At 35.5% G+C, this 12,639-nt stretch overlaps 1 protein-coding gene across 1 annotated transcript; it reads left to right on the top strand.

The window, feature by feature from the left end:
- The first annotated feature begins 3,385 nt into the window (after positions 1-3,385).
- On the top strand, positions 3,386-9,805 carry prdm14 (PR domain containing 14). The gene is made up of 9 exons (XM_028433941.1): positions 3,386-3,400; positions 4,826-5,428; positions 6,312-6,365; positions 6,573-6,733; positions 6,816-7,083; positions 7,164-7,366; positions 7,481-7,582; positions 8,506-8,725; positions 9,593-9,805. The coding sequence occupies exons 2-9, from the start codon at positions 4,852-4,854 to the stop codon at positions 9,724-9,726; spliced, it is 1,719 nt and encodes a 572-aa protein (XP_028289742.1). The 5' UTR covers positions 3,386-3,400; positions 4,826-4,851; the 3' UTR covers positions 9,727-9,805.
- Positions 9,806-12,639: the final 2,834 nt, after the last annotated feature.

The raw sequence follows: 12,639 nt of genomic DNA, 5'->3' as shown, positions 1-12,639 counted from the left end.
TTGTGGTTTCATTTATTCAGAAAAAAATTTTTTTCCACGGAGTTCACTTTGATCTCCTGAGATGTTTTCGACCGCTGCCAGTCTTCTTCAGAGGCGTCTGCTGATCACTTTGTTTTCCAATGCTTGGACACCATTTTGTGTCCAATAATGTGTCCAAAATAAACGTTCTAGAACGTTTATTCAGAAAACATTTTTTTCAGGAAGTTTACTTTGATCTGACTAAGGCTGAACGATATGTCATCAAAAATATAGTCCTTGCGATATTGGCACGTGCAATATTCCTATCGCAAAAATGTGTGATCATTCCTAATTATTAAATGTATTAATTGGGTATTTTTACACATGCACTTTAATTAATCCGGCGCCACCTTAAATGTGTCCCAAGCAAGATGCCGCTTTCAGTAGAGGCAGTATGAAAACAAGCATGGCGGGAGGCGAATGAAGAGGAAAGTAGAGACAAACTTGTTGCTAAAATTTGGGACTACTTCAGTTTTACAACACAAGACGTATCACAGACGCAAGTACTTTGCAGGTCGTGCCGAAAATCAGGGGCGACATCGAGAGGAGACGCGACAAACCTCCACAGCCACCTTCAACACAACCACAAGGAACTTTATGCTGTATATTTACAATCTAAAACTCCACAGACGACTCCAGAAGAGTCAGGCAAACGAACATTAATGCAAGTTTTGCATCTGTCGCTCATTATGAAAATCTGAAGTAGTTTACTTTTACTATTGAGGTTTACTCAAATATTAGAATATTTCAGTGAAGGCCTGGACACTTTACGTTTATTTATATATATTTTTTGTTTAATTTAGTGAATGTCTGGTCATGTTAAGTTCACAGATATTCAAATTTCGGTTCCAAAATCGCAAGGGAATGTTTTCAATGATTAGTTGTAAAGCTCTTGCTTACAAATTGCACTTTAAGTTTACAGATTTTATTTTTCCAGGCACAAAAACTGAATGTTGACGTTTGAGATTTGTTCAAGCTTTTTTAAAGCTTCAGAAATAATTGCCAATTTGCATGAATAATATATGTGCACATATTAATGTGTTGTAATGCAAATAAAATGTATTTTTTGTCTGTAGAATATAGTAAAAGACAAGTCCAGGTTTTAAGAATTTAAAGGTCAACAAGTGTAAATATATGTATCTTACTATATTTGGTGGTAATTGAGTTTTGATCTAAATTGCTATCTTTGCTTAATTTTTTCATATGATTTATGCAGATTACATTTTTAGGTGAAAAAAAAAATAAAAAATCGCAATAATATCGTTATCGCAATACTAGACACCCATATCGCACTAATTTCCAATATCATGCAGCTCTACTCCTGACATGTTTTTTGACTGTCAACTGCCAGTCTTCTTCTACTTCTGATCGCTTTGATGTTTTCCAATGCTTGGATACCGTTTTGTCCATGACTTCTGCTTTATAATTCTAGTCTTGTCTTATTTATAAATAATATGTTAAGGTTTCATTTTGTTCAGAAAACTTTTTTCCAGGAAGTTTACTTTGGCAGCTGACAGTCGAAACATGTCAGGAGGTTAGTCTTCTTCAGAGGCGTCTGCTGATCAATGTTTTCTAATGCTTGGATACCGTTTTGTCCATGACTTCTGCGTAATAACCCTAGAATGTTTATTTTGTCTTCTTTTTTAATAATATGTTGTGGTTTCATTTATTCATAAAACTTTTTTAGGAAGTTTATTTTGATCTCCTGAAGTTTTCGACCATTGCCAGTCTTCTTCAGAGGCATCTGCTGATGGCTTTAATGTTTTCCAATGCTTGGATACCGTTTTGTCCATGACTTCTGCGTACTAATTGTAGAACATTTATTTTGTCTTCTTTATAAATAACATGTTATGGTTTCATTTACTCAGACAACTTTTTTTAGGAAGTTTACTTTGATCTTCTGACAGTTTTTTTTAAGATCAGACATGGTGCAATCTAATTGCTACATGCAAATCATAGTATATATAGATTTTTATTTATTTTTTTTAATGGCAAAATTAATTTACTATATTAAAACAGCCAGTATTTGCTATACATTTTTGCATTTATCAGTTAAAAGACTCCAAATTGAACAGTTGAACGTGCTCTCCAGTGACTTACAATGAATTTAAGGAATGTGTAAACTGTCATCTTACAAATAATTACATTTAAAATCTACATGTACTGTATATCTGATTAATCCATTTTATTTAGTAGTTTTCTTTCATTATTATGATATAAACTTCTGCATAAGGCAACCTTTTAATATACTGTAGATATTTAAAACTTTTCATCACTGTTGAAACGCATCATTTTAATGGTTAAATCAGGACTTCTGCTTGTGGATTTTCATCTGACTCTAACATTTGATGATATAATCTTATGCAACAAACATTTAAAGAGGATTTACAGTATTTATTTATTGGTTTATTAACAGGGACAGTGCACATTAATATTAATTAGGGGTGAGTATTGGCAAGGATGTTGAAATATGATACGTATCACGATGCGATATCACGATATATTGCGATATTCTACCCAGTTCATATCAAAACTTAACGTAGAAATTAAAAATCAAGTTTCTAGATATTGATCATTCAGAGGACAAATTCAGTTAAAACTATTTGCTTCAAAACATCCTGTTTATTATTGTTATTGTTATTATGTCTACGACGCCATCTACTGGAGTGGGGGTGCGGAAGTGGTACAATTTTCAAGGTTTTTATGTCTCCAGCAGTAGAAAACGCGGACACAAAAATGTGAAAAATATTGATGAAATATCAGAAAAAGAAAAAATATATATATTTTTTAAATCTATTTAAAATCGGCACCCAAAAAATCACGATATATCGTGAAATCTGATTTTTTTTTTTTTTTTTTTTTTACACCCCTACTATCAATACAGAAAATGTACCAGCTTTTGCCAGAAGGCTGTTTTTCATCTGTAGACCATGGGCAGAATGTTCAATCATCACCTTAAAATAATACAAATGATACAATGGAAAAATACATAATAACATATCACACTTTCATTCCACCTTCCCTCCTTTCATTGTTATAAATAAAAACCTTGTAAACCAATGTGAGGCCTGTGTAGATGGAGGAGGGGACGCGTTTCTTCCCTCTGTGGTGGAAAAGTTAAGAGTGTGGGGGGCCGTCCCTGGTCAAACGTGGGCTATTCATGGATGGGAGGGATTGAGATGTATGAGGGTGAGGTTAGTGGGAGGAGGAAAGAGCATCTCCAGCAGACCTGTATATGTGCTCTAGTGTGTGTGTGTGTGTGTGTGTGTGTGCCCTCAGATGACCACAGACACACACAGGAGAGGCTTTTACATGGGAACACAATCCAGTGTTTTAACTCTTCTCATATTTGGTGCGATGGAGAAGAAACGGGCACAGTGAGGTAAGCGTCTTTTCTTTCACTTTGCTGACAAATCATCATAAATACAAGATTTTGCTGATTCGTTTTTTTCTCCATTTAAAGTGAATGTTACAGATGTTTAAAGTGGGATTTAAAGGCTTCATTAAAGCTGACCTCTGAACTCTTCTATAAGTAGTGTCATGACCCTGATTTGTCTTTGTATTGCTGATTGGTGACACTTCCTAAACACACACACACACACACACACATATTGTTGACCAACATGTGATTTGTGGCGTGCGTGTCCTCTCAGCTGGAAATATTGCTAAACTGTGAAATGCTTTTCTTTGGTGTCAATAACACTTTGACAGATGTTTTTTTTATTATTATTATTATTATTATTGTTATTATTGAAATCATTAATTGTTTGTAATTGTTGACTTGTGGGGATAATAATAAAAATAATAATAATAATAATCAGAAAAGTTTTTATTCAGCAAGTACAGTTTAAAAACAGTACAAGGAATGTAACTTTGTAATTGATGCAAAGAACAAAAAACAAACTAAAAACAATAATAATAATAATAATAATAATGATAAATATAAAGTATAGATATATGCATTTGATTTTATATGCTTTTCATACACAAAGCACTTTACATTGATGTGCATTATTATGTCACTCTACACACAGTGGTGGTAAGCTACTACTGTAGCCACAGCTATGCCCAAATAGATATATTGTTCTTATTAACCAATGTTAAATTTGCTATCTTGAATGTGATATCTGTATCTTCATAGAAGTTAAATAAATAGGAGTTTTATTTATTTTCTGTTCTGGATCATTTAAAAAATAAATAAATAAATTAAAAAAATAAATTACCATCTCATTTTAGGGAAAAAATAAATAAAATTATATATTGGTTCGTAATTGACCAATTCTATGTCAAGTTGGTTCCACAATTACCTCAGTTTTGTGTTTCATCCTAATCAGATCCAGATTGTGCATTTTATCAAGATTTTTTGGGAAAAAATGGGGATTTCTATACATTTGAACATATTGTATTTGCAGTCTGTGTGTAATTTTGACTTCATGGAAGTTAAATAAATAGTTTAGGAGTTTTACTTGTGCATTTAAAAATAATAATAATAATAATAATAATAATAATAATAATAATAATAATAATAATAATAATAATAATAAAAGAAAAAAGAACAAGTAGTTTAATTTCAGATAAAGTTTCACGTGGTAAAACTTTAAGTTTAGGCTATTGTAAATAGTAAATATAGTGTATAGTATATATAGTGTAAATAATAAATATAGTAAATAGTATATATAGTATAAATAGTAAATATAGTAAAGTATAGGCTTTTGTGTTTTCTGATGTTTCCTATTTTAGAAGAAACGCATTAAACTTTAATAACACGCACACAAACACATGCACGCTCTTCCTCTCTCCTCTAAAGGATCACATCTCCACCTCCATCCCAGTATGTCCCTGTCCAGCCTCCCGGTGATGCTGAAGGACCGGAGCTACCAGGCCGGCCTGCTGAAGGCCAGTCCCGCCCGGGGCTTCTTCCCGGGCCCTCCGCCCGCACCCACCCCGTACACGGAGCTCTTCCACCGGACCCACGGTCTGCTCCACCCGCTGAAGTCTCTCGGTCGCCTGGTGTCTGAAGCCCACCTCCCGTTCCCGTTGCTCGGTGGGACTCCTCAGTTCTTCCACCACCCCCCGGTGCTCCACGAGCACGTGCTAACCGGTCCCGGTGTGCCGTACCTGAGCCAGGTGTTGCCAGGGCAACCACAGGAGCACGCGGCCGGTCCGCTGTCCTCGGACTTCAGCAGCAGCCCGAGCAGCGACAGGTCCGTCCCGACCTCTGACAACAATACGCCGCACAAAGACGAGCCGTGTCGGCTGAAAAGAGTCCCGCAGACCCCGGACAGAGAGACGTTCGCCTTCAGTGAGGACGACCTGTTCACGGTGCTCTACGGGTATTCCCGGTACTCCAGCGGCAGACAGCGCAGCGTGGGACACGCCATCTCCGGCCTCATCCTCCCGGAACACTCAGGTGAGCTGACTCCTTCACAATAAACTTCATTACTCTCTTAAAAAATAAAAATAAAAGTATTTTAAATTAAAAAGGAAAAAAAATCCAACAAATATATATATATATATATTTACAAATAACTATAAGGCTTCAAATCAAGTTAAGGAAAAAGTTTCTTTTGTCACTAAAATTGCTCCAAAATAGGTCAACCTAACTATTTCATTCTGTAACTGTTAATATAACCTTAATAACATATATAATTATTTTCAACCCCAAAACTAAAAACTCTCACGCAAAAAGTTATATTGACTTTTTTTTATAAATATATTGTTTAGTTTTAGTGGCAGTGACGAAAGAAACTCTTACTGTACCAACATAATAACCAGTTTGTACAAACAATATAGTTATTTTGTACAAACGTAATATTATATTGTACTACTAACAATATAATAATATTGTTCTTACAATATAGGTAATCAAAATGTAATTTTTCCTTGTAGTAGATCTACGCTTCTGTAATCTTCTTCCTTAATAATCAACATTTAATGGTTTCATTCGTACAATATGAACTCATGTTTGTACAATGTAATCATATTGTTCATATACAGTTAATTATCATGTTTGTACATTATAGTGATCGAAAGTACATTTTTGCTTCTGTATTTTGAGGTTATAATATTATTATATATAATGCACATATAATTCACATACCTGGCTTAGTGTCTGGGAATAAAATAACTGCCTATGTTAAGGATTTTTGTAACTGACGTATCAACAATTATATCTAGGTGAAATTAAGGAGAATAAGTTGAACATGAAATATTCTGCAAATGTAGAAAAGTGATGTAAGTTTTATTTTTAAATTTTATTATCCCTAACTGTGAATGTTTTTGTTTCCCTCCAGTTTCTGATTCCCACATCCTGCCACTGGACAAAGAAACTCTTGAACTTCCAGAAGGTAAAGCAACATGCATTGGATTATTATGCCACAATATCCAATGTATTGGATTAACACATTGTGTATCAGCAAATCAGTAGTTTTTGCTGTTGGTGAATGTGATACAGGAACCATAATATCATATTGTAATCTGTATTCTTGTATTTCTTCAGGACACTGTTGGTTATGTTTCTGATTATTGAATTGTACGCTATGTGTGGTTGACAGGGTTAACGGTCCTTCAGGCTGCTTGGGCAGACACAGCTCACTGTGGAGTATTTACAGAGAAAAACAGCATTTCCAAAGGCACTCGCTTTGGACCTTTCCAAGGCAAACTGGTCAACACCAGCGAAATCAAAACATACGACGACAACACCCTGATGTGGGAGGTAATGAGCTGAATCTGACCCTCACACTCGCCCTGCAGATGTGCACGGATTTCTGTTGGATGAGCATCTTTTTCCATCTCAGGTGTTTGAAAATGGACGCCTGAGTCACTTTGTGGATGGCAGAGGATCTGGGAACTGGATGTCGTTGGTGAAATGTGCTCGTTTTCCTGAGGAGCAGAACTTGGTCGCCGTGCAGATGCAGAATCAGATTTTTTATGAAGTCTGTAAAGAGATCACACCAGGCCAGGAGCTGCTGGTGTGGTACGGAGACTGTTACATGCAGTTCCTAGGGATCCCCCTCACCCTGAAAGTATCCAAAGAGGACAGCAATGTGGTTTCTATAGCCGAAGGTACATCTAGAACTACTTTTCTTTTGCTTTTCTATCATCACCCACACTAAACTAAACACATTTTCCTGCACTTGTCTTAGATTCTGGTGAAGGGTTCAAGTGTGACAGATGTGGTAAGGTGTTTGCCTACAAATACTATAGAGACAAACACCTGAAGTACACACGCTGCGTGGACCAGGGCGACAGAAAGTTCCCCTGTCACCTGTGCAACAGGTCCTTTGAGAAAAGGGATCGGTTACGGATCCACATCCTGCACGTTCATGAGAAACACAGGCCACACAAGGTATATATACAGTATATATACGCTTTATGACCCTTTTCCTGCATGCACGATTCATGCATTTGTTGTATATATTTCCATGTATTCCTAATATATATTGAACGTCCTATTCTGTAGTGCTCTGTGTGTGGAAAGAGTTTCTCACAGTCTTCAAGTCTGAACAAACACATGCGTGTGCACTCCGGGGAGCGACCGTACAAGTGTGTCTACTGTAACAAGGTGATTTATTTTTTTTTAATTATTTCACCATGAATTATAAATGCTGTTCTATACAGTAAAATATTTTTAAAATGAGAAGGAATTCCAATTTTAAAACAGTAATTAAACCAATATATTTAAAGAAAACAAAAATAAAGATAAATTAAACAAATAATCAAAGAAACTCCAAAAAACATTAAATAAAAAAGACAATTTTATAATCTAACATTAAAGAAAGTAATAGTAACTTAAACAAAAAACAAAACAAAACAAAACAAAAAAAAGATGAATAAATGAAATGACAAAATTAGTTTTCCATCTTCTGTGTCGCCACTGGTCTCCTCATGTTGGGGATCCGTTTCATGGTGCACATTTGGAGGCCACGCTTCACACACTAATTATGGGCAGATGTGTCCCCTCTCCCAGTTTATTACCCTGAAATGAGCAGAAGTGTTTTGTCCTCTATATCCCACCTCCCCACCCCTGAAGAGAGGTTTTGTTTAACCTAATTCTCTTCCCTTCAATTTGAATTATTTAAACCATGAGTGTCAAACACTCGGCCATTAATGCAGTTTGGTCTGATGCAGATACATTTAACTGCTTTTAAAACATGTAAAAGATCAATTCAAAGAATGTTTTAATTATTGAATTTAAATACAATGATAAAAAAAAAAATCTGTAATTACAAGGTGAAAATGTTATGGATATTTTAAATATGCCTGGAAAAAGATATGAATATAGAAATTAACTGCATTTAAATTTGTGATGATTTATTTTAAAAATTAATAATTAATTAGTAAGTTGATTATAACACACTTTGTGCATTTAAAAAAATATGTATAATGTTTTTATCTGTAAAAACAATAAATGTAGTATTTATTTTTCGCTTTAATTTTAGGGTAAAATCGTTTTTTTTTGTTTTTTTTTTACCCGCTTCTTCTCAGGCCTTCACCGCCTCCAGCATCCTGCGGACACACATCCGCCAGCACTCCGGAGAGCGGCCCTTCAAGTGTAAGCACTGCGGGAAGGCCTTCGCCTCCCACGCCGCTCACGACAGCCACGTCCGTCGGACTCACGCCCGGGAAAAGGCGTTTCAGTGCGGCCTGTGCGGGGCGACTTTCCAGGACGAGCAGGAGCTAAAATACCACGCTAAGAATCACCAAAGTAAGAGTTGGAGATCTGAGTATTTCGTTTCATTATTATTATTATTATTATTATTATTATTATTATTATTATTATTATTGTGAAATGCCAGATTTTTTTTAATTTTCCTTTAAAAAACAATTTCATGGAATCAGTTATTTACCCCTTGAAATTTTTTTTTTTTTTTTTAACTAAATGGTCCTTTGATAAAAAAATAAAAAAAAATAAAAAAATACGGCTTCATTAGACATTATTTAAATAAAATTGTACCTACAATAATGTTTAATAATTCAGAACAATTGTAATACAATAATACATGTTACTATTGTTGAGTTTTACATTGCAAAGTCACTCACAGACTGATTTCGAACCAGACTCAGACAGTCAAAAAGTTTGACAGTAGCCTAAATTATTTAAGCAATTTATTTTATTTATATTTGTTTTTATTTTTCGATATATTTGTTTTATTTAGTTTTTTTGGTTTTTTTGTTGTTGTTGTTTTTGTTTCTTCTTTTAAAAATCAACGATTTTTTTTACAATGACAAAATATCAAAATTTTTTAATCAATAAACAGATTTTAAAGCTTGTCTTCCTCACTACAAGGGTTATTTATTTTCCTACTCCCTGCCTCTGTTCAATGCCCTAAATTCTTTAAGCTATCTATTTGATTTATATTTGTATTTTTTTTTCCCCTATTTTTCATCTTTTTAAAAAAATAAATCATTTATTTAATGATAAAGTACCATTTTTTTATTATTATTATTATTAAACTTATTTTAAAAGCCAGTCCTCCTCACTTTGATTATTATTTATTTTTCTGCTCCCTGCTTATGTTTAATGTTCTAAATTCTCCATTTTTTGTTACTCACCTTGCTGTATTTTCCACAGAGAGACTGAGCTCGGACCCTCCTGATGAGTGCATCCTTCCCGTTAAGGAGCTCCAAGGCTCCCAGAGGAGCTCCACAAACTGTCCTTACACTGACCTTACAGTTTTAAACCCTGAGTATCGGCCCTGGAACTAAATTACTACACAGTGTTCAGTAAATACGGCTATATTTTTAAAGTATTTCAATTACAATGTATTAAAAATCACAGAAAGACTCCCACTATGACCATTAAATATGAATAATCGTTTCCTTCAAGGAACCACAATCATGCTTTGTTTTTAACAGTTAACTATTTATTTAAACTAAATATGTATCTTTGTGGCTTTAAGCTGTCAGATTTTAGTTGTTATTGCCTAACATGACTTATTTATTCAGTCTCTTTTTCATCCAGCAAAGCTATTTTGTAACTGTACATTTGAACCCATCTTTTAATATTTGATGTATAGTTGTTTTATTTTAATTATTATTATTACTGTATAAGGAATGGGCTGACAAAGGCAATGCAAAGTGTTGGTTTTCTCGATGCATTTTCACATTTATCAAAAAATAAATCAACGCATGGAAACAAGAGTCGTCTTTTAGCATCAACCAAAGATGAAATATTTATGTTTTCATAGTTTTTTTTAATGTATTCTGATTTTAATCACTATTTTTAATTCCCTGACAAGTCCTCTGTGGCACACTTTCAGTAAATGCACGACCCCACCCCCACCCCCCAACCCCCAGACTTAATGAATGACAATGGCGAGCAGCAGCAAAGGTGGTCCTTTTGCTCTCAGTACAAAGGAGCTCATCTTGACTGACATCTGCCTGCACGCCATCACCAACTGTCCACATGTGTTTCCCCTGAGATCTCACAGACAGACAGATAAAGATGGATGGATGGATGGATGGAGTGATGTATGGAAGCGTGTAAGAGCTCCTGTGTGTTAATCTGAGGAAAACCTCAATTGGTTTAATGGTGGTGGTGGCAGCATGAGGTCTGACAGACAACACCATGTTAGCTCTTTGTTTCTGTGCTCCGTGATGCAACCTTTAACCTCGGGGTCACTGTAGTGCAGAATGCATGGCTTGCTTGAACAGCATCTTTAATATGTACTGTTAGAATAGAGTGAAGTTACTCTATAGTGCATGGTTCTCAAACTTTTTTTGGCTCAAGTACCCCATTTCTCTTATTTCTGAATCCAAGTACCCCCTTTGTCTGACTACATTTTAAAAACATCTATAGAGCATAATGATGAAATGAACAAGTGATAACACATCATTTTGTAAAGAAGTGGAACGAAACAGTATTTTGTGGGGTGGTTCCCATCCTTTTTTGGATCGTGACCCCATTCAAGAATTTCTGGCCACCCCAAAAACATTTTTTTTTCTTTTCTAGAATTAGTTTTTGATCACGTTTAAACTCAGATATTATTTTTTTTTACTGCATTTTAGTTAAACTAGATATATATTTCACAAAAGGAAAGTATAGAAATACAGTTGTTTAAGATTGTGTTGTTTACATAATAAAAAAAAAAATAATGATTTTTTTAAAATTCAGGTGACCCCACATGGCTTCCCGAACCCAAAGTTGAAAAACACTGATTTAGTGGCTCCTGAATAGATTTATTTCTATAGTTTATTCATTTCCAGTCATCTCACGCCTGCTGTGAGACCAAGACTGACAATTCATTTGTTAATTTTCTACTTTCTCTCTCTCTTAAGTAGCCCACCCACTTTAGTGCCATCACGTAACCCTAGGGGTACACGTACCCGCATTTCAGAAACACTGCTCTAGCTGTTCAAACCTGAGAAGCATCAGAGAGACGGAGTGAGAGATTTTGCTTTGCTTGAATCAATCAATCATTTATTAACATATTTTAAACGAACAAAATGAATCAACAAGAATATCAAATCAATAGGAAAACACAGCTGTGGTCTACAGTAGACCCTCTTTCTGAATACACAAAGACATTGTCCAATTAGTTAATTAAAGATGACATTTACTGCTGATTTAGAGCAATACAAATTACATACAAGATTATCAACTGATTCATTATTTATCGTTGAGCGGTCTAATGTGTGTGCTTATTTGATTTATTTGGTGTATATGAGTTGTTTAATGCGAATTAAAGCTGATATTTCGAGTTTCTGAGAAACTTCTGGATGTCCCGCCCTAGAGAGGCCTCACTTTCTCCCACTGCCTCTGCCAATCTACCAGAAGCCACGCCTCTGCTTTTCTGCACGCGCATCGCGGAACATAACGAGGTTGCATCGGGTCGCATTAATATAGGTCTATGGGTCAGATAAGAGCCAAAATTATATTTACCTTGTTTCTTTGCACAGTTCCACATTCACTTTGATTGACAGTCTCAAAAACAAGAAGTGGAAGCCTATTGGCTGGGTGCACTCACTGATCGTTTGCATTTGTATATAGGGGTCTATAGGACGAAGGAGATAATTATATACATTAATGTATATAAATGACCACCGGCAGTAGACCATAGTAAAAGACTAGTTAGGTATTTTTTTGCATTTCAAAAGAATCATACATAAACATAGATTTCTCCGAAACTCTGGATATCAGCTTTAAGTTTGATTTTTAAAAGAGAAGGCAGACTTTTTATTTGTGGAACGAGAGAGAATAAAGTCGGCTTAGTGAGTAAAAACAGTCAGTAGCTCAGCTCCTCTCTGTTGTTTCACAATAACGGACGGGCAGCAGGCTTTAGGATCAGGGGTCACCTCCCCTCTGAATGTTTAACAGCCTCCTCCTCCCATCAAATAGCCAAGATATGGGTGCTTGAACAAGTGTAGATCAACCATCATTGAGCCATGCCACGCCCATTTTTACAACCCCGAGCCACCGCAGGGAGCCATGCTGTGAAAGGAGAGGAAACTCCCTCTGTGGTCCTTATGGAGCAAAGAGGTGGAGAAGCAGGATGGCACGAGAACGAGCTGCTGCCGGGGTTGAAATACTGCGATTGTTAATGTCCCTCGCTAAAAGGCTGCGTTTATTAGCCTCTACCTCAAAGCTCCAGCGACGAAGAATTTCTTTATTCAAGTCTC

The sequence above is a fragment of the Gouania willdenowi genome, chromosome 20 (genome assembly GCF_900634775.1).
Source record: "Gouania willdenowi chromosome 20, fGouWil2.1, whole genome shotgun sequence".
NCBI classification, from domain to species: domain Eukaryota; kingdom Metazoa; phylum Chordata; class Actinopteri; order Blenniiformes; family Gobiesocidae; genus Gouania; species Gouania willdenowi.
The sequence above is the reverse complement of the archived record's forward strand: the minus strand, read 5'-3'. Positions and strand labels throughout refer to the sequence as shown.